The 27,854-nt window shown below is 43.5% G+C and overlaps 2 protein-coding genes and 1 pseudogene across 2 annotated transcripts; 2 read left to right on the top strand and 1 right to left on the bottom strand.

The window, feature by feature from the left end:
- The first annotated feature begins 292 nt into the window (after positions 1-292).
- Positions 293-17,836, top strand: Hmg-2 (High mobility group protein 2). The gene is made up of 8 exons (XM_089549886.1): positions 293-624; positions 708-763; positions 1,722-1,928; positions 3,523-3,640; positions 5,504-5,550; positions 8,018-8,102; positions 11,101-11,316; positions 16,044-17,836. The coding sequence occupies exons 1-8, from the start codon at positions 564-566 to the stop codon at positions 16,184-16,186; spliced, it is 933 nt and encodes a 310-aa protein (XP_089406012.1). The 5' UTR covers positions 293-563; the 3' UTR covers positions 16,187-17,836.
- LOC149340951 (5.8S ribosomal RNA) lies at positions 7,226-7,387 on the bottom strand (annotated as a pseudogene).
- A 2,544-nt stretch (positions 17,837-20,380) lies between the features above and the next one.
- On the top strand, positions 20,381-27,854 carry LOC149340949 (trypsin-1-like). Its single transcript, XM_089551212.1, has 7 exons — positions 20,381-20,432; positions 22,080-22,183; positions 23,191-23,285; positions 23,800-23,878; positions 24,977-25,160; positions 26,445-26,581; positions 27,437-27,854. The coding sequence occupies exons 1-7, from the start codon at positions 20,381-20,383 to the stop codon at positions 27,596-27,598; spliced, it is 813 nt and encodes a 270-aa protein (XP_089407338.1). The 3' UTR covers positions 27,599-27,854.

The following is a 27,854-nucleotide window of genomic DNA, read 5'->3' as shown; positions in this document are numbered from 1 at the left end:
TTGTTTAGAATTTCGCTCTTCGAACATCTGTCACTCAAGCAACCAGGGAAGTAACTAGGGAACTCCTAGGGAACAACTGGCGCACATTGGCGTGAGCTCGAGTCGACTACGGTTTAAAAACTTATCGATATCGACATAAAGATAATATAAAGTTGCGCCTAAAACTGCTTATTTGTGGCCACACATGTCCTTAGTGTGTATTTGGGACTTGTCATAGTACTCGCCGGTTTACTTTGGCAACTTCGTACTTTGTGTCAACTGTCAGCACTTCGTATGGCTTGCGCCTGTGAGCCAAGCTCATCCAAGTCGCGGTCGCCAGGTGTGCGGCCGTATTGTGTTGCTTTGGGTTGCTTGGTGTTGTGTGCCGGTGTTTACAATCTCTTTGCATTTCTCGGCGAATTCTCTTCCGTTGAAGTGTTTTGGCTGTACTAGCTACAGTTGGCTGTTTTACTTTCTGTATCTTATGATGGGTTGCAAAGCGAAGCCCAGGTGTTAACTGGACTGATTGAACGGTCGCGCTTGGGCGGTTTGTGGCTTGCATATTTTGCGCATATACGGGTGATATGGAAAAGTCACCGCAGGCAGGGACTGCGAGTGAAGAACAGTCAGCGGCGGAGTGTTCAGGTATCGTGCAGTTTTCGCACTTGGTGTGGCTGCGAAAGTAATCGGGTGTGAATGAAAGTTTTGCTGTAATTGTCCCGTTTCAGCTGCAGGCAATGATAATGGACCCGCCGCAGCCACGGAGAATGCAGAGCCGAACGATGTACGTGAGATCGTGTTTGAAAACTTGGGATCGTGTTCGAACCTTGCTAATTAAAGGCATGCATTTGTACGCTCACGTTCAGCCCTCAGTTCGTGCTTATTTACAAACTATGTGAGGAGCTCTGTAGGTTATATGCGCAATGGCAACATCATGGATCATGACGCTGATGACAATGAGAAAATACTAGTGGCAAATCCTTGCTTGCTGGGATAAGCGTTATGCTGGTGTTCATGCGCCAACCTTGAGGGAGGCATTTTGCGATGGCTAGCGCCCCTTCTTTTTCCTTCCCTTCCTGAGGAGTGCCTTTTCCTCAGTGAACCGCACCACTGCACATATTTCCCAAAGCAGGATGGTTTCCTGCAAATTAACATTATTTTCTTATTGTTCGTGTTGGTGCAGCAGCCTTAAGCGACGACCTAGCACATTTGCTATCCTCCGAACATAATTGACCGATTACTAAAAGTCATGTATTTGTTCATTCAGAAACGCTAGCATAGGTTTCGTGGTGGCTTGCTGAGAACTTTCCAGCATGAATCAGAAAATAGCCGTTTTCAGCAGCCCGACATGAGCCACGAAAGAAAAAAAAAAGCACTTTATTGCATGCTGATCTTGTTGCCATTGCATTTGCTTTGTGCATTGCTATCAGTAGTGGGGATAGTGCAGATTTTTTCAGTATGAACAACATATGAAGACAGCTGTGAAGACAGTTGTCCTCTGTAATGGCAAGTATAGGCTGCAGGGATGCCTAGGGATGTCAGCATTGCTCTTGGCTGCTGCTGGACATATAAAATCTTTCTTTGGAATGCCTCTCAGCAATTGTTTCCCAGTACAACACATAGCCATTTTGCCTTTTGTTTTTGATTCCAAACTCTCATGTATTCGGCTGCACCTATACAGAAAGCCTGACTTAAAAAAATCATGTTTTGAAGAAATAGTTTTACTTCTATGCTGTCTTCAGCCAAAGAAGAAAACTAAATGGACTAAAGGCAAGAGGAGGAAGAGGGCTCGAGATGTCAATGCCCCGGAGAAGCCACTCACCGGCTATGTGCGTTTCCTGAATGACCGGCGAGAAGGTGTCAGAGCAGCAAACCCCACGGCCAACTTTTCAGACATCACAAAGATCCTTGCCAATGAATGGAGTAAGCTGGGACCTCAGGAGAAGCAGGCAAGACAATTCTTCATTTCTGCACGCCTCGTCTTTTTTTTTTACTTTCGTGTTGAAAACTACCGGAGAGGTGGTTCATTTTATTACAGGCAATTTACAGCTGTCGTTTTGAATGCTTGAAATAAGTGTCGCTTGTTCATATGCCTGGGCATGTTTCCATGTGTGCTGTTCATAGTGTGCTGGCGTGTTATGTCATTTGTTCAATTTGCATTGTTAATAGGCATATTTGTTGTGTTCTTGTTAAGTCAGTTTCACTGTGTTATTGGTGTTGGTGGACTCATCCAAAGTTATCATGTAAAGTAAGCTTTTGGCATTCACAATAAAAAAAATTTAATCTCTGAGGTTGTTGGTACTAAAGATGTTTTAAAAAAAGTTATAACATTAACAATTCTTAATGGTGAAGCTGTTTAAATAGCTGTTCATTCTCTACTGTGTTGTTCTGGAAGAGACTTTCTGTAAATCTGTGGCTCATAATAAATACGCAAGTTAGCACTGAGGATTATTCGTTGTTTTACTTATGAATATGTGTTGGGCTTTTGTTTTCATTTGAGAAAATTCAGTGGAATTGTTTCGGTGTGTATTCCAGAAGTAAATTTTCGTTTTTTCTGTGACTATTATTTCCCAAGGAATAATTACCATTTTTTTTTTTTCAGTGATGTATGTAGCACCCATCTGCGCTCAAAAGTCGTGTATAATTTATGTTGGGTGTTTGTTAGCAAGAGTAGTTACAAATGGTCATGTTCAGAGTAGTGGCTGCTATATGAAATACCATTGCCGGAAAAAAATATACTACCGTGAAGTTAAGTGATTGGGTGATAAGTAAAAAACATAAATTCAAGTTTATTTCGAAAAGCTGGGTCATGCCAAAACACATATAAATGAAGACAAACAAAAAAAAAACAAGTAAAAGCAACACACACACACTCTCCACTTCGGCAAGTGGAACCAGGCCTTCTTTTTTTTTTCACATATCCTCACATTATTAGCTCTGGTAGTGAGCTGGTCCTAGCCCTGAGGCTGCATGTAGTAGCCCATTGTTGATACGGGTAACCACTGTGGCTTAATTATTCTGTGCCATTGCAGCATCTTGTGGGTTTTCAGGCAGCCCTGTTTTGTGAGATTTAAAGCAGATACAGGTTCGCTATGTATTCTTACACTTGCGTAGTGTATCGTATGGTAATCTATTTTTTTTCACCACAGCGAGCAGGCATCACAAGTTCAAGGTTCTGCGGCAGTTGTCATTAGTATTCGCACGTTGTCTGGCTTACCCCATGCATGTGTATATTAAATGACTGTTGCTTTCATAGGTTGAGGGTCACTGAAACAGGGTTTGTTCACAAAATCATGTTGAAGGATTTGTTTAAGATTTTTCGAATGCATAAAGATGAGTGAAGCCAGGCACCAGGCTAGGAAATGCTTGTGGCTTGCAGAAACTCTGAAACTCTTGTGTGTTACTGTCAAATGTGAGCCATGGTTTCAAGCATTGCGGATGGGTGCATTGCGTCTTGTGGGGGGCCGTTAATCTCAGTTTTTTGCTCAAGCCGTGCTGGTGCAAAAACCGGATGAGGCATGCCTGGTTTACTCTTTCGTGCAGAAATACCTGGACGAAGCTGAGAAAGATAGGGAGCGATACTCAAAGGAAATGGAGCAGTATCAGCAGACAGAAGCCTACAAGATGTTCACCAAAAAGCAGCACGAAAAGAAAGCAAAAGGTTGGTGTCTATGGGCTTTTTTCAGTTGTCGTATGCATTCAGTGGTAGAGTCCAGAATGCTTCATTCAACTAAGCCAGCATGCTTGCATGGGGGTGGTTTCATGAGAGGAGCACCAGAACATGAATAGTACAGCCTGCCATTTCTTACAGCTTCCAGTCATCTGAACTAGTCTCATAAGCACAGGCACTGAAACTAATGCGAGCTGCACATTTGTCAGTGGTATTTCAAGTGCTTGTAGACATGAGGCAGACAATGGAACCAGTGGCTAAGATGCTTGTTCAGAATTACATCATGACACAGCTGGGGTTCAGAATAGGTGCCTGCTTATTTCTTCTCGCAGCGCAGCTGTTAAATGCTCATTCCTTGGGTTGAGCATAAGTATTGCTGATGTAAGTCTTTGGCATAACTAGTACAGCAAGTGCAAGAGGGTGGTTACTGCGGTTACCAACGAGAAAGCGCAAGGGAAGGTTTTGGGGGTGTTTACCGCAATAGTGAAGGATTATGGCATGCTCCATCTGCGGTGGCAGCTGTGAAACACGCCACCCGATGAGAGGCACCGTTGATGGTGGTGCCACATGCTTGGAGTGACAGACTGGGAGAAGTGCTATTCGAAGAACTAATATATGTGAATAACAAATAGAGCGGTCTATAGCTGTATTTACTGGGCAGTTTTTTTTAACGTTTAGAAACATACAGAGAGAGATACGACAATGAGGTCTGTGCGGTTGGATTGTGGAGCAAGGCGGACATTATGTACGTGATAGAGCTCAACTAAAAGATGATTACTTAACTAAAATAATGAATCAGCTTTTTAGTTTATGGTTTAAGGCCACTGATTACATGATGAGTTTAAGGCCATCAACAGTGAAGGCAAGACTAGTTTCTTAATTTTCTGAATCGGCATTGAGGTTTGAAATATTCAGTGTCAAAAATATGCTTTTGCAAGCTCATTGAGTTGGCTTTCTCGCATTGCACATATACAAAATGGCGTCACTTGTGCATACTATCATCACCGAAATCACGCTTTCTTCTTCGCCTGCATTAGTTGCATTAGAAATGTGAGCAACGCTATTTTGTAATTGGGCAATGCAAGAAAGCCAAATCAAAGATCTGGCGAAGGTGTATTTTTGATGCTTGACATTTCAAACCGCAATGCCGATTCAGAAAATTAAAACACTAGGCTTGCCTTCGATGTTGATGCCCTTGCATTTTGCGGTATAATATTGTGCTTTGAAACCAAAAATTAAAAAGTTGATCAGTTAAATTTAGTCAATCATATTTTTGTTGAGCTCTATCAGCTACATAGTGTGTGCCTTGCTGTACAGTCCAGCTGCACAGATCACACCGACATATCCCACACTGTTATTAATCACCGACATGCGCACGCCTCTCTCAAATTCTTTACTTTAATATGTCGTAGACTCGAAATGCCTCAACACTTACACGGAAAATTTGAATTAACGAGTGCCGTTATCATCTGGTGTGTTTATTTTTTTGCTTTTAATTGCCTGACCTTACGAACAAGCCAATATTTGTGCTCCTTTTTGCTTTTTCCTCCCCCTCTTTCACTTCACAGGTGTCTGAGGTTGCCAGAAATGAAAACAGCTATAAGCACCAATGAAAAGAGGAATAGGGCATACAGAGTGGCAGCTTCTTTCTTTTTCATTTGTGTTGTTTAACTTTATTCTTCTTGCTGTGAGCACCACCTAGCTCACGTAACTAGCTCACGTAGCTCACGTAGCTCACATAACTACAGCCTTGTGGCTGTAGTTATGTGGTGGTAGTATTCAAGATTTGTGAAGCCAGCCAGCAGAAGAATGCCTTTTACGCTTCAGTGACTTTTTGTTTTTCTTCACATCTAGGTGATGAGAGCAGTGCAGCAGCAACAACAAATGGGACTACAGCCGATGTGAGTCTCAGTTTTGTAACAATTTTTATGTTTCGCTATATGCTTTCAGAGTTCCCTGACTCACTTTCAAGGTGACCTAGATCTCTACAAAAAATTATTTATGGCTTGAAAAGTTGCCAGTATTTTTAGACATGTTGAGGGACTCCAAAACCACCCTTGTTGTTTCCTCTGTTTGCTTTAGTCGTTACTGCACTTCGTTTCATTAGAGTGCTCTTTGAGGTGCCCGAATAAATGAAATTCCACTGTTGGCCAGTTTCCCGTGTATCTAGCAAGGAAAGCATTTACCGTACACGAATATAATACGTTTTTTTTTTTTTTAGCTCATCGGTTTAAGAATGCCTCTCATGGTATTTTCTGAGCTAAGGTACAAATGTAATGAATTTTTTCTGGCTGCTCCTAAGATAGCTACAGTGAGCTTCACCACCAGACTTGTGTAGGAGAAGGCAACTCTCGCACTTTTTTACCTCGTGCCACATTTTCGTCCTGCAACTCATCGGGTCTTCGAGAAGTAAGAATCACATGTAGCGGTTTGATATGCGGCTGGTAGGGCAGATTGCTCGGACTCCATTTGCGCCTAGAAAGTAGTTCACGCTCAGTGAAAATTATAGCCAGAGGGCTAGGACACTGAGTGCTTCACAGCTTCGACCGTGATTCCCAATGCTAGGTTTTATACCACTCTTTGCTATCGTCCAAACGCTCACTGAGGCTTCAAGAAGAAGCACTGATACGTGGAGGAGTAATATGGCTTTGTGGGCGCAGTTTTTCCACAGCCTCTGCAGCGTTGACTGCTATGTATGAAACGGGAGTACAGCTACATTTGTGAAAGAATTTTGGTCATACTTTCCTGCGATAAAGGTTGATGTTTATAGTAAATAGTTGCAAGTTAATGGTCATCTTGTGCTGTTCATCATTTGTAGATTGTGTGGGTAGGAGTGCTTATTTAGTGATTGTAAAGACCAGCAGCTTTTGGAACAAGAACTACTTAAGTGAATTGTGGGGTAGAAAGAAACCCTCACATATTACTTTCCTATACTTTCTTTCTATTTATCTGTACTCCATATCCTAATTACACGATTTATTGAAGGTCGCTCTGTCCTCTCCCACTTTGCATGTTTTCAACTAGTGATTGCTTTCTGCTTGGATAGGGTGGAAAATTTTGATATTTCATGGTGGGGCTTTAACGTCCCAAAGCAACTCAGGCTATGAGGGAAGTCGTAGTAAAGGGCTCTGGAAATTTCGACCACCTGGGGTTCTTTAACATGCACTGGCATCGCACAGTACACTCATCTCTAGAATTTCACCTTCATCAAAATTTGACTGCCATGGCCGGGATTGAGCTTGTGTCTTTCAGGTGAGCAGCCAAGCGCCATGACCACTGATCCGCTACGGTGGCGACATTTTGATATTTTGTAGTGGGAAGATATAAAATTTGTATTCCATTTGATGTAAACTTAGTGCACGTTAAGCTTTTTCAATGAGGATACTGACTGGAGCACATAAGTCGGTCAAGCGTTACCCAAACAAAATAATTAAGAAGTAAAGGTGCAGGGGCACAACAATGAAACGCTTCAAGTTTCAAACAAGTGTGATCTCGCATTGATATTCGGTAATCTTTAGGGGTGCGTGAATGTTCAAAATTCGAATATGTTTGGTATTTGGTTCGTATTTGTTTTCGAGAAATTGATATTCGAGAATTTCCAAATAATTGAAAATGCGTAAATGCGAAAATGTGTGGTCGAAGAACCAGCGCTCAGTGTGACCTGCAATTCACGCCAAGTCTCGCAGCTGGCTGCATTCTACATCGACCCGGGAACCTAGTGATTCACCGCTTAGAGTTGTGCGATCAAATACTGTGCTGACTTTCATTAGTTCGTCCTTGGCAAAACCACAATATCTAATTATCCGATGATCGAGTTTGAAGTTCCAGGAAAACAATACAAAGGTCCTGTTCCCTTTCTTCTCTGTCGTTTATCGCATGGACCGATTGCATACCAGTGCCGCTAGGCTTGACATCGTGTAAAACTCTGCAAGTGGACTCTCTACATATATGTTCTGTAAACAAGATGGCCGACAATGTGCTCCAAACAATCACAACGTGAAAGTGTGCTTTTTTTTATCCTTCCATCATAGTATGTTACATACTCAATGTCCACTCCCATGGCATTCGTCCTGTCGCCTTCTTAACTCTCTGAGCGTGACTTCTGCCGTCCCGTTTTGGTAAAACTATGATATGCGGGAAAGCCTACTAGTGGAATTTTGTGTGAGTCTCCCGAAGGGGCAAGTTGAGATGTCACAGCAGGGCAAGTGATTCTGTAAAAATCCTGCCTGTTGCATGCATTGTAACGCATGCACCACTAAAGTGGGCATAATGGTCGGCATGACGTTTCTGCGCACATCATGTTTTTTATACGGAGCTGACTCAGTCTAGTATCTTGCGCTGCAATATTGCCGCTTTGTTTGTGTACAGGCAGGAATTGACGACAGCAAAAAGGACGAAATTCCTGGCTTTGACATCCCGATCTTCACAGAAGAGTTCTTGGATCACAACAAAGGTCAGCACGAGGCTCTGCCTTTGGAAGTTGATTGAACACAGCTTCCACAGCATTCTTTTTTTAGTGCTCAGTTTTAAAAAATTTTTGATTGGTGAATAATTAAATGCAGTTGTTCATGCATAACAAGTTCCCTTCGTCACGTTTTATTGCAAGTGTAACCACATTGCAATGTTTGTTTTGTTCCTCAGTTCTTAGTGTTGCGTATGCTTTCAAAGCCTGCGCAGTCATTTCAGTAATAATCTTCAACCTTCTTCCTATACCTCTTTATTGTTTGTGTTCTCTCTGTGCTAAACTATGCTTTCATCCTGTGTTCTCATGTGAGCACTGGATGGTTTGCATTTTGTGCTTAAGGCGAGTTCAGTTAAGATGAATTTTCACAGCGACCACGAACCATGGCGACCCCTTCTAACGGCACTCACGGGGCGTCCGCTTGGCACTGCCAAGAAAAAAAATGAAAATGATGAAATGTGAACCCCTACAAGATGGCTTTTGTGCACCTTCACAAAAAACGGCGGGGAAGCCGTCTTGCGGGAGCACACTTTTTGATGCAAACTTCTTGCTGTTGTGGAAAACATAGGACACTCCAAACACAAATATAAAAAATCTTCTCTGCAGTTGTCACTCTGAGTATAATGTAAAGAAAACTGAAAACTGACTTGCTGTCAGAGGAATCACCGTGTGACATCATTAGTGGCAATGGCACTGTAGTGAAAAATTTCACTTATATGCAAAAAGTAGGGCATAAACACAAATTTGTTGTTGCATTTGAAAGCCTGCACTGGCCGTGCCTGGCAACTTTAACTGGAAAACAAGACCCTAAGCAAACCTCACTCACTGGCTCGAAGGAAATGTAGTTGAGCAGGAGTGGTTACCTGATTGCAGCTGTGATTTAGCTTACATTACTGCCATTTCACTGTAGTTCTTGCTGTTTGCGAGTGTGGATGAGTCAAAGGCAGCACAGTATGTATGCAGTAGGCTGAGTTAGTGCTGCAGGCAGCTAGTGCTGGGGCTCTAAATATAGCAGTAGGATGCTAACAGTGTGTTGCAGCATTCTGATTATACATATGTTGCAAAACACATGGAACTCTAGCGTGTTGTGAGCGTGGTGTGGTTATCACTGTGGCAAGTTATTAGGCTATGTCTAGCTCTATGCATGGAATCCAGTGTGTTGTACTCCTCGTGTTAAATGCTTGTGCCATGTGGAGGTGTTGGGCTTGTTGACTGCAGTAATGGATATTACAGTAGAATCTCATTAATTCGAATTTACGTTAACTTTTGAGTTATACAAATTGATGCTTTTGCCTCTCTTTTAGTCGAACTCCTCAAAATTTGGATGAATTCTTGGTCCCCCTTTAGTTTGAATTATTGAAATCAATGGCATACATTATATTTCCATTTTTAATGTGAGTGCCTGTCTTTGGAGCCAGTCCTTGTGGTTATGGTTTGACATGACCCAGCTCTAGGCACTTTTCGCTTATGTTTTGGAAGCAAGCCATTCGTCACACCTTCATTCAAGGCAGCGTGGTGCACCGGATACACTTGCAGAAAAGGCGCCATTGTTGTTACTATTGACACTTGTTATGTTAACCGTCCATCGTAAATACACAGGCATTATCAGGCTTACTTGGATCACATAACCTTATGTGTTGCAAAACACATGGAACTCTAGCGTGTTGTGAGCGTGGTGTGGTTATCACTGTGGCAAGTTATTAGGCTATGTCTACATTCTTGAATGTCTGTCACTGCCTCATTGGTTGTAAGTCTCTGCTAGACTTGTTCACCTACGTGGTTAATTCATACAGGCAAACTGGCACGTTAACACGCAGATGGACGAGGCATTTGAAAGAATGCTTGAAAAGAATTGCTACTTATGTTTACCACTCAAGAGAATTCGAAAAAAAAAAAAATTAAAAATTGGAACAAATGCAGCACTTGAAGAACAGAAAAAATGTAAATAATTAAAATACTCAGCAAGATTGTCTACGCACGCATGCACGCACACCCACACACACGCCGAATAGTTCAGTTTGCTTGGCCAGTGCCTATCTAAGTCTGTGGTACCGGACGCTCATTAATTCAGATGCATCTGGGCTCACACCAGTTTATCCAGACATGCTCTCAACCGGAGATTGTGTGCGGTATGAACAGCACAACATGCGATCGTCCAAATTGTCCACTTCGAGTCAAATATCATGTCAGAGAGGTGCCTGCACACATCTGACATGTGCATAACAACAGGTGTGACGACGTTTGGAAGGCCATCACAAAAAATTATGCTTCCACATAGCTTTGGTTTCCCTTTCCTGACTTTCGCCCCAGGCCACGGTGATGGTGCTCCGGCCATGCATCTGGAGCATCGTTGGTCTCATCTTCTCACCCGAACGCAACTCGACTTTCCGGCCGCTTTTGCGTCAACGCTTCTTTCTCTTGTTTCTGTCCTTACGTAGCTTTTTTCAGTTCTTCCCACTCACTGAACCTGTGTGGCCTTGAAATGCTGTCCGCAGTTTGTGGGGTGGAGCCTCTCCGCATGTGACATTGCTGCTTGTTAGGAGGCTCCACTGCTACTGCGTCGTGCGTCGCATTTTGGAGAAGTTCCCTGTTGGCATTCCCGACATTGTGCATGTATTAAAGCATCTGACGGCACTGAGAAAAATAGTCATTGTGATGCAGTTTTCATCTCAAAAGCAGATTACCATTGCCCAGGTTTTTCCCAAATAAATTTACTGTAGTGCAAACTGTTCCTGCCTGTTTTTTGGGGGTCATTAGTTAATTCAGACCTTTGGATAATTTGGACATTTTTTGTCTCTTGGAATTTGAAAGATTGAGGTTTTACTGCAGTTAAATCACATCAACAGCAAAAAAAGGCTATCAGTGAGGGAAAGAATGTTCCATTTACGAAACATCTTACCTGCCTATCTGTGCAGCACTGCCGAGGAACTCAGTTACTGGCAGGGTTGGGATATTGTGTAACATTCCTGCGGTAATTCTACATTTCCAGGGTGTGAGGCAGAACTGAGACAGCTGCGCAAGTCCAACACTGAGTACGAGGAGCAGAATGCCATCCTCAGCAAGCACATAGACACCATGAAGGCAGCAATTGAGAAACTTGAAGTGGAGACCGTCCAGCAAAAGAACAACAACCTAGCCCTGCAGCAGCACTTGACAACGCTGCGCTCTAACCTTGCAGCAAGCTTTGCCAGCCTGCCATTGCCTGGTAAGGCCTGTTGAATTTGTCAAGAAAGTTTTCTTTGCAATAAGTATGTTTGTCTCAGGTTGTGGGTCCAAATACCAGCCATGGCGCTGTATTTTGATGGAAGCAGAACGCAAAAATGCTTGTGTACTGTGTGATGCGAATACATGTTGAAGAACCCTAGGCAGTTAAATAAATACGGAGCTTTCTGCTATGGTGACTGTCGTAGCTCGCATGCTACTTCAGTGCATTAAACCACGCAGTTACCCACCTACGTAAGACTGTTTCATTTTTTCATTATGTTCGTTAATACTACTTAGCAAAATTAAACTCCTAGGCATTAGTTCCAGTAGTTTTACGCTTTAGGTTTTCCCTATAGCGAATGATGCTGCCACTTAACTTAAAATAAATGAGAGAAATGCCTGCCTCAGCAAGCAGTGAAAAAAAAGAAGTGTTGAGATTAAATTTGCCTCCCATCATTGAACATAAAGCAGGTTTTGGGCAGTGGTAACCATTGAGCAACCGCTCTTGTGCTAGGGCTGTTGCTTTGTTTTCCAGCACTGACTACTAAAAATTTCCTTGATTAGTCTAGAACCAGCAAGTACACATTCAGAGAACGAAGTGGTGCACTGAATACTTCTTCATAGTTACTGATGATAACCCATCCACTTGTTGACTATACTGTGGTATTTTTTGATGTTTTAAAAGAACACGTGGGACAAATGGAAGTTGGCCTTTGATCTTAGATTACCATGCCGTAGTGACAAATGGACTTCTTTAATTGAAAATGGAGCTTTTACGAGTTTTAAACGGCCAGGAAACGGAGCACCGGTTTTGCCACCATTGACTGTTTCCACATGCAAACTCCTGTGATGTAAGCACTTTTTCATTTTGAATCACTGACCGTAGCTACACTGCTATTGAGTTAATTCCAAACGTTGGTCACGTAGTCCTTTTCAGTCTTGACACTGTGGGTTTGAATGGAGTGGAGACAAAAAAGAAATTTTCCATATTTAAATTCAATATATTCACCTAAAATTGAGTCTTTTGCTGCCACCAAACATCAACGTAAGCACAAAAAGCAGAGTCGATTTTTACTGGAAACAAAATTAGATGGAGTTGTCCCGAATGTATTCTTCTGGCAACTAGCAGATGCAATGTGTGTGAAAATTATATGGAGCTCCTTATTTGCTGGCATCAATAAAATGGAGAGTTGAGCTAGTTGGTACATGTTTCTTGGAAAAAACAGCGCTAAACGAAAGGACAACGAAGAAGAGTACAACAGGACCGGCGCTGACTATCAACTGAAGGCTTTATTAGGAACAACACGCAATATATACTCCAATGACAACCAAGAACGCATGGCAACACCAAAAGCTTGATCCAGGTGATTGATGTATCATTGTAGCTTTTGGTGTTGCCATGCGTTCTTGGTTGTCATTGGAGTATATATTGCATGTTGTTCCTAATAAAGCCTTCAGTTGATAGTCAGTGCCGGTCCTGTTGTACTCTTCTTTGTTGTCCTTTCGTTTAGCGCTGTTTTTTCCAAGAATTTGCTGGCATGCAGATATGGTGAAATTATGCTTATCCACAACAGTAACAAGAGTGTGCTTGAATAGTTGGGGCTTCTCATTTGGATAAGACCTCATGTGAATACTCTTATATTAGAGTCCACACCCTTTATTATCGTGAGGTTTGCAAACGTACCACGTTAGGGGTACAACTAAGAGGAGCCGGATGTATATTTCCTCCACTTGACTACTCCATTCAGCAGCTTTTTGGGCCTTCTACCCCCTCATAAGGAAAGGGAGTGCCACATGACATCATGACTTCATTATAAACATTTATTTGCAGCATTTTTTCTGCCTCGCTATGTCTTAAGCGGGAAATTGAGGGTTTGGTATTTCTCAAAGCACTCTCCTGTGTGGAGGCCAGGCTTCGCCTCAGACGTCTTGCAATAAAATAGAGTTTGCCTTCTGCCTTCTTTTGATGTGATGTGTCAAAGGAGGCACATAGTTTTCTTCGTCACTGAAGTAGTCTTCACTGTAGAGAAAACAACTTTTCTCAAAACACAACTGGTGGAATGGAAGCCATGCCACGATGTTTTTCGCTCCACTGTAGGGCCTCCAAGACGACGTGATAAAAATATATTTCTGCATCAGTATGATGCTGCCATTCCTCAGAAGGAAAAAGAAATAGCTAATCTACAGGCTGCAGCCATTCCCATGAGATGGTGCAGCCATGTCACTGAAGAAATGGCACAAAATGTCGCGTTGGTCAGTGCTTGTCCGCTGGCTGGGTGGGCGCTTCTTTGCTGTCAGGCAGTACCACACAGATAACCGGAAAGGATTAAAATGAAAATGTTGGAACGTGTTTGAGGAAGTCACTGTTTATGTCATTGTTGCTGTCTGTATACCGGGTGTTACACCAAGTACTTTTAAAGATTCCTAAAAATAGAGTTCAGAATAGAAAGAATTTTTTCAGGAACAAACTTCAAGCCACTGTGTATGTCACTTACTATAAAAAGCATTAAAGTTATGTAGGTAAATAACTAAAATTTTCTAACTTTTCAGATAACATACTCTGGTGGTTAGTACCAAGGGGGAGTTCAAAGCCATAGACAAGACTATTCCATATCAGTGTTTGAGACAAAAAAAAAAATGCTCTAAAGCTCTACAGCGCGAGGAAATGTAGCGCTGTTTTTTGCATGAAAGCGAAACTGACAATTCAGCTCAGCGTCAGCTGATGAAGTGTGCAGTGCCCACGGTGCTCAGTGCGGACTGCTTGCACTATTGTACCACATCGTGCATATTGTTTTGCTTTGCTGCTTGGTGCGAGGAAAAGTGCAGTCATCGCTAACTGCATGGTTGTTATTTTTGAGAACGACGAAGCACATAAAAGTGTGTGCTTGGTACAAGGGAGCAGGCAGATTGAACTTAGCATTGTAATCATTACAACACTTCATCAGGAGGCGTTGCATTTTTACCTTGCTTCGTGAGCGCCTCATGTGATCAGTTTCGGCTTTGCGTGATGAAAACCGCTGGATTTTGTGATGCTGCAGAGGTTTTATCGAGGAGACTTTTTTTTTCTTTTCTGAAACTCATATGGCATCGTCTTGTCCACGGTTATTTACTCATTTTGGCGCTAACCACCAGACACTAATAATAAAAAAATGATTAGTGAATGTTAGCTAGCTACCTAATAAAGAATATTTTTATAGTCACTGAAATCTGCTGCTGCAGTTGACAGTTGAAACTGTTGAAACTGCACGAGCATTGATTTCTTTCTTGAGCAGCTTAACTATATCAGTGAAACAGCTGTGGTGAAGGGAAATTAAAGGGATTTTGTGGCGGTGTGTTAGAGGAACAGTGAGGACAATGCCATCCAATTTTTATTCTTAGTTAAAGTGAATTCAGTGGCTCTTTCCCGCTCTGCTGATATTTGCCTAGCAGCAGTAGATGCATTCATTTCTGAGAGAATTGCATTTGAGAATTTTCCCACCACCCGATTCAAACTTGTGACATCCCTACTTACAAGGACTCAGTGATCACTGTTTTGAAGTGAATGGCAGTGTAGCCTAGCCTCTGGGATCTGTGTGGAAAACTGTGACGACACACTGCAGTTTACCTGCGAATTCAGCTGGTGATGTTGGCAGCTGTATTTCATTTTTTGGCCTTTCCTAGCTTATAAAAGCTTCATTTTCGGCGAGAGTGATCTCTATTTGTCGCTAAAATGCAGTAATTATCGATACAAGCCAACTTCGTTTTGCAGTCAGTGTCCCATTAACCCATTCGCTTTCAAAGATGCTGATTCACTATCCTCGCTTTAAAATCATTGCTTTAAATGTGCATCAGGAGACCACGCCACATGCTTGGTTGGTAATTTTTGGATCATAGTTTTCACGCCACATGACGCTAGTTGCTTACTAGTTACGAAAATATATCGCAGGAAAATATAAATTTCTCTGCCACTTCTTTGAAACATGACCGTGGGTTCATGGGAAGGCTGAAGTTTCAGGAGCTTAGAAATTCATGTGTTGCTTTTTGGAAGTGGTGGGGTATGCAGTCTGCAAGTAGCCTAAACCTTTAGATGATAGTGAAAGCAGTGAGAGGTACTTTGGCCTGAGGTGAGGATTAGGGCTCAGAGACTCTGAGCCTGCTGCTTCAGGTATAGCTTGAGTCCCGGCTTGAAAATCCTAAAGCGTGCAAGTATTCATCACTGGCATGTTTTTTTGCTGCCGAGAGGAAAGCTTATCTCGTCGAAAAGATCATTCATGTGGCTGTCTTGCCCCTATACAAGACCACCAGTAGCCAGCTGTAGCTCCACCCGAAATGCATCTGGAGGCTTGTCAGTCGAACCGTTTTTATTACTAAATACCTCCGAATCATGGCAGAGCAGAAAGCATTATGCAAATGTTTGGTATACAAAACCCAGGTAAACACAGCGAAAGCTGTTGTGTTTGCGACAAATGCCACTTTGCACTTTACACACTTGACTGCTTTATGATCTTTCACAAAGAAAGAGGAATTTTACTTGCTCTGGATTTGCGGTTGTCTTGACAGCTGAATAAAACAAATTTCTCGCCTGTCACATCTTAAGTGCGATTTATTGCACAACCAAGGTCTTATGTCCTCTCGGACAGACCGTGGAAGTGAATGGGTTAAACATTATGGGATGTGTAGTATGCATTGTGGCAATAAACAAATAAATAACCACTTGTTCACAATATATTTTCCTTGCAACTATCGCAGGAACAAACGAGACAGCAACATTGGAGAACATCGACAGCTACATGGCTAAACTTCACACGCTCATCTTGGATCGTCCACAAGAGCACGAAGCCTTGATTGCGTCTGTTCGAGAGATAGCCAATCGTTTAGAATACCAAGGATGAGTACACATTGACATCGTGCCAGAGTTAATGAACTTAAACCATTCAAACACTGTACATAGGAAATCACACATTACGAAGTTGCTTTGCTTATACAAGGGATACATCTTCATCTGCTCTTGTGCATGTCTTCATCCTTATATTTTTCATTCTTTCATTTTACCCGGTTGAGTGTGTTTTGCATAGGATGGTACTTGCAGTGTCTTGTCCTTTTTAGTTTAGAACACTGTGGTACTGAGCATTAATCATGAAAAACTGTATTGTTTGCACTCAGTTCTTATGCAGCAAGTAACCATCTTCTTGGTGCACTAGCTGTTCTGTGCTGCAAAAGAAATGCACCTTACTTTCTGAATGTTTATTGAGTGATGTACCTTTTACTTTTTTTCTGAATGAATGAAATATAATTTACTATAAGAATTGATAAAACGATTGTACTAAACTGCCAAAAACAGCTGCACTGGCCTCTACTTCAGAAAATATGTTCACCTGAGGCAGTGGTGTGTCTTATTGATGACATAAATATGCTGCTTTTCTGTAGATAGCTATTGCTGATGCTCCTCAGCTGTTGTTCATTGCTGTATAATAAATATAAAAAGCCAGTTCTTCTGCTTATGCTAAGCACAAAAAGGAAAGCATGTTTTTTGGGTGTGGTTGGTACCTTCCCTGTTGTTGATGTAAAACATGGAAGAATAAAAATGAGTTTGAGCAGTAAATAGCACCCTGTAGATATAGTGATTTGCTGTTAGTAATGGATAATAAAATTAGCAACAAAAGTTTGCTGTTTGCATATAAATGGCCAATCTGGCATTTGTAAGCTCAAACTAGCCTCTTATGAATGCAAAATATGGCATGCAGAAAATAGCATTGTCTGTGAACAAACTGTTGTAACAAATATTTTGCTTGATTTCTGTACTGATTGTGTATTGTGTCAGATCATTACACCTCTACTTCGCTTGCCCGAGCTTGCCATATATTTTGCCAGAAACAGTGAACTTCACTGGTTTATTCTTGAATGATGAAATACACATTTGATTCTTTGTGGCATGTAAGTTGAATGCTTTTTTTTAATGCATGCGCAGATATCATCAATGTAGAGGTACTGAAGTTTATAGCGTTGTGTACTGTTATTAAGACATCAACTCGCATTGAATTCTGAAGCACATGCAGAAAGGGCAGCATATATATTTTTGATTCTGGAGGCACAGTTGAGCTCAATGCAGCTTGCAGTGTGTAAGCAGGTGAATAGTGTGGTTAAGTTAGCAGGGAAACTGTTGATAACCCTTCCCTTCATCATTCGACAGCTAGATGTATGACTTATCAGCGGCACTGAGCCTGCACTGCATCGTGCAGTGAGCTCTGACCACATCTTGTGTGTTGCTGGTACGTTGAATGCAACTGCATTTGTTGGCTAAGAGGTGACCTGCAGGCATGACAAAATGGTGACTGCAGTAATGTGCTAATGTGCATTGCATTGATGAGAGATTTTTGAATCTGACCTGCTAGCATTATTCGTATCTCAAGCTTGGACTGACACCTTCATGACCCATGCTTTTTAATATGAGCACTTGTGTTAGTGTGACTGTCCATCCTCTGCTATGGCTTGTTGCATAGTCTTGTAAAAGCAGCATGCAATAAATTGGCAATCTGAGCATTTCCCCAGTGTTTCTGTGTTGTCCTGGAACAGATTCTGACATAAGTGTTTTAAACTCAGCTTTTGTAGTTATATGTGCAGAATTTTTCTCATTAAAAATAGCAATATAGTTGTGAACGGTACATGTTAGATGACTTCGTGCAAACTGCAGATACTGCTGCTCATCTCACGACATTTTCACAGTTAATTTACTGAAGTTTGAAGTTTGCAAATCTATTTAGCATCTCTTGTTTTCTATGCCGTATACATTCAGGACTCAGTGTTTAATATTCTCTAAACTTGCAGAGGTCCCAAAAGCGTGTACCAATGCCACATTAACCGTTTTCTTTCTTGCTCATGTTGTGATGTATCGCAACCATATTCTTTAAGGTCCACAAGCAATCCTTTTCTTTTCGTACAGTTTAAAGGAGTGCTGAAATGAATTTTTTTTTTTCTTTAATGAAAAGCTGTTAGCAAGTACTCATGGTGTCTGAGTATAACCGAGGTGGTTTGCTACTTTGGGATTAGGTGTAGCTGCAACATCGTTCATTCTGTTTACATGTTTAATTTCTGCCAAATAACATTGTCTCAGTATGGGAGATCTTTGGTGTGGTCATCATGGAGGTTAACAACGGGCCAATAGGTGACGCTGCCTGTGGCGACAGCCAAGTGTTTCTTGTGACCTGGTGTGCTTGGCTGGGCTGAGTGGTTGGTTGATGGTGTGTTACCATGGGAGGCTATTGTTGGGAGACTGTCACTGACGAAAATCGGGCACGCCGGTGGACATTCAGTTTATGAGAAGCAGCACAAAACGAAATGGGTCATCAACACAGCACTCGTTCCATTTACTTTGTTCGTGTCTTGCTGCTTTGTGTGCTGTTCTTGATGAAATGAATGGCAGGCAACTTCCTGTTTTTAGCACAGGCTTCCCTGGTGTGTGTCATGATCTGACATCTGGCACAGGAGGGAGGTATGCAGAAGCTTTCACGTGTGGTGAGTCAGTTATCAGTGGAGAGTCCACGCATACGGGTGGACCTCTTCCGTAATTGCAAATGGGGGCTTGTTTAAGCATTTGTTGCTGTTGTTCTTATGCCATTTTCGTAAAAGTCATTTGTCCCATTGATTATTAAAGTGTCCGTCCTCTTGTGGAGATCAGTGGTCCAGCTTTATCATTTTCCATGTCAATTGTTACAAGGAAAAGCTGTGCCCAGCCTTGCAAATCTGTGCGCATACACAGGGGTTGCTGCAGCCACGCTTTTTCACACGATTGTCAAAACAATGACAGAAGCTTGCGAAAGCAAGTAATGTTTGTATTTTATATTTCCTAAACGGCTGCAATTCAGGAGAGTGTACAGTGATTGATAAAGCACTTGGGGTCGTGGAACTGCCCTCATGTTTCGAGCTGAGGGTCCTCACAATTTGTATTTCCGTTTTTTTTTCTGTTGTACATGTGCGCGCATAGAAAAGGGAGGCGGGCACGTGCATGACGTACCTGATGGGAGTCCTCTTGTTGGGATACCAAACTTGTTTTCTGTATTTAGGTGATACAGTGGCTGGGAGAAAAAGACCGTGGTGTCACGAACATGGAGTTTCTAAATGGAGCAGTGTTTATGTTTATGCTTAATATATAGTGACATACTTGCGCAGCCCAAAGATGTTTCACACCATTGTTTTGCTGTCATCGCCATCACAATTCGCACCTCTTTGAAGTGCACCTGCGCTGAGCCAGTGTTCGGCTGCTGTGAAGTGAAATGCTTGGGAAATGGATCCATGACTCCTCTTCGTGGAGACCAAAACACTAGTCATGATGCCGTTTGGCCTAGCTGCCCATGCTCCTCTAAAATAAAATCATCACCATCATCTTGAAGTACCATCACCATCAGCTTGACTACGCTCACTGCAGGACAAAGGCCTCTCTCACGTCTCTCCAATTAACCCTGTCCTTTGCCAGTTGCAGTCACCCTATCCCCACAAACTTCTTAATCTCATCCGCCCGCCTAACTTTCTGCCGTACTCTGGTACGCTTGCCTTCTCTTGGAATCCACTTCGTTACCCTTAAGAACCAGCGATTATCTTTCCTTCGCATTACATGCCTGCCCAAGCCCATTTCTTCCTCTTGATTTTGATTAGGATGTCATTAACCCACGTTTGTATACACTCGAAGTATACACTGCCGAAAAACATGCAGACGGCGCAATGTCCTTTTCATACCTGTGTGCGCGATCGAAGTTTCTGCTGAAAAAATAAGTACCTAAAAAACTGGCGCTGATTTCTATTTGCTGTACTTATGGCAATGTTGAATTTCCTGTCCACAGGACTTGTTGGTTCAATTTATTGGTTTAACAGAATTCCAGGAGTAATGTCGGAAGACAAATACACGTGCACATGTGCATCCTCTCTGGACCTCAGGAGTCTAGAGCTCTGCGACCCGCATGCACCCGCTTGCCTGTCTGAAAAGGTTGTATGTCTTGAGAATCGATGGACACAAGCTAGAGAGACAGTATAACTCTCGCCGCATCTCTCACAGGGCCCTTTGTTCCTCAGTCATATTCCCCGAAGGAAGCCGTATGCCTGCCCTGCGCTTTCTGCTTTGGTTGGCGACTGCCTCTTTGGCAAGCGGTGAGTGCTAGTTTAGTTTTGAACAAAAATTGTGACAGGTTTAAAACAACTTCCATCAGCAACAACAGCAACAAAAAACTGCAACCCTTGCCCAAACTTTCTTGACGAGGGCAGAATTTGAAAATCATGATGTTTAAGACTCTTAAAACCTCGTGGCTTGTGGTCGATGACCGGCCTGTAGTTACTTGTAACGATGACAGAGTGGCCTTTACAAAATCTCTAGTAGCTTGTCGCGGTTCTCTGTCTCAATCTTTTTTTTTGCTTTCTTAACACATGAACTACGCGAATAGAATTTATGCGGGACTGCGGCGCCACTTCTTCCTCTTCATGATACAAACTTTGTCCTAACGTCTGTGTGCTGATAGCACAATGGTTTAGGCATAGGCAGCGTTGCAATTAGTAAACGAAGCAACGGCCTGGCAGGACATATACTACGCCTCCAAATTTTCAACACACTAGGCGACTGCAACTAATCTCGTGACCATGTTCATACATGTAGACTGCACTGACGTCGAACTGGCTGCCATGCTAAAGACTAGAACGGTGGAAAGTTGCGAATTTAGTGTTCTGGTTAACCTCTCAGTCTTTCCTCTTTCTCTCTCTCGTACAATACGCTTATTGCAACTTGCTTCAACATGCACTGCTACTTTCTTGTGCGGCTACTTGTGTAAGACTGCTTCTGAAATTTTTAAGAGGCCTGTGGTCTCCTGGGGCCAGTGTTAAGGGATATAATTCTTTTGGACTGCGACGCATAGCCGGGTCAATTACCGCGCACCTATATTTCTGGTGCAAATGGAAACCTGCTTAGCAGGAAATAGTAGTACGACTGATTGTCATCGGAGGTGTCCGGCCGCGTTAACTGTTCTTTTCCCGACCAACCAACCCTAAGAGCCTTTCGCATTTGCTTTATTTTCGCATACTATCGACGCGAGTGCACACATGGGTCACGCAACGGTTTAAAATATTGCATTCATGTGCACATGGCTTGACTGCTTGTGTGAACGAGTGGTCCTTACGGGAACGAGCCACAGCCGCGTAAAGCCACCGAACGAAGGGAGAACAGAGAGGAAGTGTTATGTTCTGATTGTCATTACCCGAAGTTAATTTAATCCGTCTGTTCCAATCGGAGTAGCTCTTGGCCTAGTTTTTGCGTCGGTCGACGCCGGTGGTACGCGTAGAAGTCCACGAGGACAGAAGCGTGTCCATGGCGTGGGCGGTGTTCCGGGGCACATAAGATGCAGTTCCGGGACAAGCGCTTATAGTTCCCTTAACTGCACCATGTGGCGCATGGCTTTGAACGTTCAAAAACGGCGCGTTTACATCATATGTGACGTAAGAAAAGAAAGAGATGACCAATTGGCTACAGAGCAGAACGTGATAGGCCGTTAGGCTTAGCGGCACCGGCTGGGCATTGTCCGAATTCCTGGTAATGTGTGGAGCCCTCTGAAAGGAGCAGAGGGCAACTATACCCTACCACCGAGGTAGTGGTTGAAGTTCAGTGGCTTTTGTTTCAAGGGTCGTTGGCGTCTGTCGTCGGGCGCGTACGTGCAAGCAGTGCATGAATTTGTATTAATAGGATGGCCTGAGCGAAATAAACAATACTGAGGCTTCGTTGACGATGCAAGCTGACTAGTTGCTAACTTGAAGGTGGCTCCGAGGAACCCGGATGTGGCGTCTCTGGAACGCGGCGGTTCAGAGACGACAGAATCGTGGGAGGCACGGAGGCTCAAGACGGCCAATACCCTTGGCAGGTAAGGGCGTTTCTTTTTAGCGCTTGAGGTTATCAACAACAAGAAAAAATATGTGCGCACTGATACATGTGAGGACAGTTTCGATGAGAAAAGCCATTATCTAAATCGGTTAGAGAGGACGCATGGCTGGGTGATCACGTGGAGGGCGTATAGCTGATTCCGGAACAATACAGAAAGGTGGTTAACCGAGACACCCAGTGAGAATATATCCGCTGCTGTCTGTACGTTGCGTTTCAGAAAGCAATAATGGTCCTGTACACTCCAGCTTCGCGCTTACAAGCTGTTGTAAGAAACTGGACAAAGCGATTTTGTGTTCATGAAGCACGCGCTCCACCATAGTCGGCTTTCTTGAACAGGCTACTGCGTGCATATTTCCGCATTCTAAGCGATGTAAAAACGCGGCGCCCTGTGCTGTCTTAGTCCAGGGTAAAGAGTCGTAGCGAGCTTTTTGATAACGGGACTAACGCGCGGGAGAGTGGCTTTGGGCGAGACGGAGAGAGCGGAGGTTAGATATACGCGAATGAAGTAACGCAGCAACTGGTTAGTTTCATTTTTTAACGCACATGCGGTGTTACCGGCTGCGCAGTGAAACTGCGAGAGATAGACGAGCACAACCTTTATTCGCAACTTGTGATCACGCGGGTGCTTCTCCGAAGTCCAGGAAACCACTGTTGTAGACAGCCCTTCAGACTTGGACGATCAGCTGTCGCTGAAGGGGAAGCTTCGTGCGCACCAGCCTCACCTCCAACTGTTCATGGCTGATTTTCTCGCTATCGTGTTTTCTTAAGTTGTTCGGGACAGTTCCATAGCATGTGGATGAGGCCGGAGACCTCCCCGTAGGCTGGGTATGCGGTAGTCGGGTATTGTTCTGGCCAGATTCTGTCGTACCGTATACTAGATCTGGAAGCGTGCGTGCTTGGGTGTTTCTTCATGTGGCTTCTTGCCTGTGCTGTGCTGCGGGAAGCACAGCGTTAACCGCGAATGGCGGCCACTTTCCCCGAACGCAGGTGTCTCTTCAGAGAAAGAGGGACGACTTCCACTTCTGCGGAGGCAGCGTCATCGCACCTGACATCATCCTGACGGCAGCACACTGTGTTGAATCGTAAGGGCAACAGTGTCCTTTAGTTACAGAAGCTTAGTTTTCATCATGAATAAATTCCGCGTTTCTTTATCCTGCAATCAACTATGGAGAGGCAACTATCTTGATGTAAAAAAAAAAAGCAAGAGGTGAAATCTCGCACCTGCGCGACAGCCTTACTGCAAGAAAATAAGTCTAAAAAAAACAATCAAACGATGTGCGCTAACTCAGTCATTTCAAGCCTCGGCAAAACGAGAAGTGTGTGTACAAATAGGTTTTTTGAAGGGCTCTTTTCAGTCGCATTTTTCCTCGCTACTACTTGTAGCAACACAAACAAACAAACAAACAAACAAACAAACAAACAAACAAACAAACAAACAAACAAACCATTTGCCATGGCAGTATCCCGAGTGTGCTTCTTTGATAACCTTTTTATTAGGTACGTTATAACAGTGAGACATGAGTTGATCTAAAAGTATGCAAAACAAAAATACAATGCGGTGCACATTTGTTTCCTTTCCCTTACGTTTGACACCAGTTCCACCCCGGACGTGCTTTCAGTACAAGCCGGTCTTCTGGACTTGACAAATCCGCCCAGCTACAGTCAGAGACGTTCGGTGAGCACTTGTTACTTGTCTCTTGAAAGTGTACATAGCGAAACTTAGACTGGAAACGACAATGAGGTATATCTACTCTTCGCATTACGGTGCTTTAAGAGCAAATCTTTAAGTCAAATGCAAGAGTGCATACCAGAGAGTGCTACGACGTCTTCTAATGAAAAAAAAAAGGATATTTGCATGTAGAAAAGAAGATATCAGTGCACGTTATTGTGCGACTCAGTGCATGAAACGGCGGAGATTCTAGTGCGGAGTCAACGCGGAGGTGGTTACGAGCACTTAGGGGTGTGCGAATAGCACTTTTTCGAAATCAAATTGAACACGAATAGGTTAGCTTCGGTGCCATCTCGAATACGAAGTGCAGCTGTCGCCGCTCCAGCGAGGATAGAATTAGCCCCGAAATTGTTCGAGTACGAACCGACCGAATCGAATACTAAGCGAATAGTCAAAGAACCGAATCGAATCGAATATTTGCATGACTGTTGGCTACCTGTTCGAATATTCACGCAAAACCTTGATTCCTGCGAACTGGCAAAATGCTAGAGGCGGCGCTTTGTCATGCGCATCGCGAGGTTACCTTTCGCTGCTGACGACGACAAAGAACAAGCTAACGCCACATACCCAGAAATTCTGGACGAGAGCTTTTTCAAAGGGGGATAGTTTATGAATGCAATTTTTTTCACGCATCTCAAGATTTCACTATAAGAATCAATATATCCGCAGATGTTCCCTCGGCAGGCTTGAATTTTTTTTGCAATTAACATTTTTGCTATCGTCAGAAACGTTCCCTGTTGGTTTTCCATGGCAGTCTTTACTCGATGCAAGCGATGGACAAAATTTGGAATAAATATTTTGCTGCCCATCGGAAGAATGGACCATTACCTTCAATATTTCCACAGCAGTACCATACAATATTCCACAGTTGCCTCACAATTACAATTGATGTTCAACAATCCTGGACTTGTATAAGCCATGCCCCCTTCGTTCTCGGCAATATCAGCCAGCTGCCAGAATCCACCCCTCCCACAGCCAGAAGAAATTACCGAAAAAAATTCCTGCCTATGTGCCTGTAATAAACTCGTGCCCACACGTGCTCAGGTATCGCGGATCGTCGTGCACGAGTCCCACAGTAACGTGCACAACGACATCGCGCTGCTCAAGCTGGAAACCCCTTTCGACGTGGCCGCTAGCGAGGGTCACATCAGCGCTGTCTGCCTGCCTCCCGCCGACTACAGGCTCAGGGGTCAGGTCGTCGTCACCGGATGGGGGGCCACCCGAATGGGTGAGTGTTGAAAGCCTGGAAATTGCTTTTTTTTTAAATATTGTTCGTATTTTTCCGTTTATAATACAGATATCTTGTATTCCGATAATCGTGCCACGAATGCGTGAGGTGATGTGTTGGTTTCTGTTTTGTTGTCTTGTACCTAGTTCTTATATAGGCTGGCTCAGAGCAATAAAACACAGTTGTTAGTCAGCGCTTGTGTTTGCGTTCATCTCGTCTCGTCCTTGTTACTGCTGCGCTGCAATTTTCCAGTATCTTGTATGCCTTTTTGAAAAAAACCTGACGCGACAGCACTCTTTGCGAAGGTTATTTCATCTCGTTAAAGACCTCCCTTTATAGAGAGCTGTATCGGGGAGGCCTTTCTGTTGCCCTACTTTGTCTTTAGGAAACAAAATATGAATGGCATTATTCCTCGTTACTGTTACGTACTATCGCGTTGGAAAGAAACGCGAACAACGCGGCGCCTACAGGCTCCGCTGTTCGATTTTCTTTTGATCCCGCTTTTACCGACATGGCACGAAAATACGTTAGAGTCGTCCTGGAATGTATCATAGACGACTGTAGCGTATTTTGTAAGGCACTATAATGGATATATCAAAAGTAATGGACCATTCCTCTGCTCTGGAGCAAATTTTTTTTTTAAAGTTTCTCCACCGATCGCATCGAACAGTTAAGGCTGCCATAGCAAACCAAATGGGGAACGCTTTTGACGACAGCAAAAACGTAAATAGAAACAAAAATGCAAGACTGTCGTCGGGTGATCTACAGATATATTGATTGTTATAGTGAAATCTTACATTATACGAAAAAAATTGCGTTCATAAGTGGGTTCCCGTTCAAAAATGCGTTTGTCCAGAATTGTTAGGTATGAGTCATTCTTACACCGTGGTATGAGTACGTGGTCCGTCCAGTTACAAAGCAGACCCACGAGATGGCGCCATCTGCCGTAACGGCATCCAGTTCAGCCTTGGGATTTGGAGACCACGTGGGACTTGTAGTGAGAACTGGAGTGAGACCTCTCGGGAAAAGGAGTGGTGGGCAGGTTCAAGATATCGCTTTCACCCGGGGACGGGTGGAAAGTGTTGGAGATTTTTGCATTTTTACATCAGGTTGGGGGGGAGTATGCTGCGAAAGTGGAAAGGAAGACCTTCACCAAACACAAGTAACGCTAGCCAATAATTACACAAAGTGACCGAGAATTGCATATTCGGCACTTGCACGCGAACGCGGCCATCAGTGATAAGACAGAGCGCTATAGCACTCCATATAAGCGCTTTCGTCCAGGTGGACCGTCGTCACCGACTCTACGGACCGTGACCGTGCCGGTGCAAGGCCAGTTCGCATGCACGGCGTCGGGCCTGACCAGCTACAACTCAACCACCATGTTCTGTGCCGGAATTCCTGGCAGAGACTCCTGTCAGGTGCGCCTCGTTCGCACCTTTTTTTTTTTTTTTTGCCGTCACCTACACGTCTCTTTGACTCAATTTAAAGAACAGGAAGGCAAGGAGGACTTCTAAATAGGGTTTTAGCTTAGAATTAGACTCACTCAAAGTCCGCAGTTCGCCTAATAATCATCACATTCTCAATCGTCAACAGGTGAACGCGAGAGTTTTAACTCGATAGATTTAAGGAGCTCGGAGGGTTGGAGTGAGGGAAAGGAAAAGGCTTCTTTCGCCACTTTCGGGTGAGATGACAAGCATCATAACTACGAGGGCGCATAATTATCATTATGCGGTGACAGTGTGTTGGTATTAGGTCTTCTTCTTGTTTTGCGTTGTCTCTCTTCTACGTCTAATCGTCTCTTCATATTTTCTTATATACTTTGCCATGTATTTCTTTGCTCAATAAACGTTCATTGCTGAGCTTTGCTGAGCACACTACTGAGCACTGTGCTGTCCTCTTCGCTGAATCATTCGTAGTTCTTCCACTTTCCGGCCTTTCCCTCCTCTGCCGTACAAGTAGAAAGGCGAATTTCCCTCTTTCCACTTCGCCACCTGCCAACCGTGACAGGTGGAAAGTGTACACAACACAACGCCGCTGTACGCCGGATACTCATCTTCACGGTGGAACTTCCAGTGGTAACGCATTAATAATACAAGAGGTGATGTCTCGGCGAACACATCAGGCTAGCACAGTTAAATGCTTTCAACAAGACTGCGTCCTCTTACCGAAACTACAGTGATCTGTAGGATAGCACGGAGCTCAGGCTCACGAAATTTGAAGTCTGGAAGTTCTATTTATTGAATTGCATTGTCTCGTCCTCCTTTTCCTCGCAGGGAGACTCGGGGGGCCCCGCTGTGCAGCGTAACAGTGGCCTGTACGCCCTGGTCGGCGTCACCTCGTTTGGTCTCGGATGCGGGATCTTTCCCGGATTCTACACCAGGGTCACCGCATTTATTCCTTGGATCGCCGAGAATATGGCTGCGCTGCGCGCTTAGCCCGAAGCCCGAGGGGCCTGCTGCAGTACTAGCTCTCTAACTCACGGAGTTCCGCTTGGACAACGTCCTACAGGCGCCATATTTTTTATGACGAGCGGCACCTTCGGTTGAACGTAGCGTTGAACAGTTATTGGGCTCTGGCATTAAACTTCGACATTAGAGTCCTTGTGGCATAACTGTACCGTGTTGATGCCTACCATCTCGTATCAATATCAGCTTTTACCTCCAACACAATAAACTTGATTTCGAACGCTTG

Source organism: Amblyomma mixtum, chromosome 6, assembly GCF_055824585.1.
Source record: "Amblyomma mixtum isolate Tamu chromosome 6, ASM5582458v1, whole genome shotgun sequence".
Taxonomy (NCBI): domain Eukaryota; kingdom Metazoa; phylum Arthropoda; class Arachnida; order Ixodida; family Ixodidae; genus Amblyomma; species Amblyomma mixtum.
The sequence above is the reverse complement of the archived record's forward strand: the minus strand, read 5'-3'. Positions and strand labels throughout refer to the sequence as shown.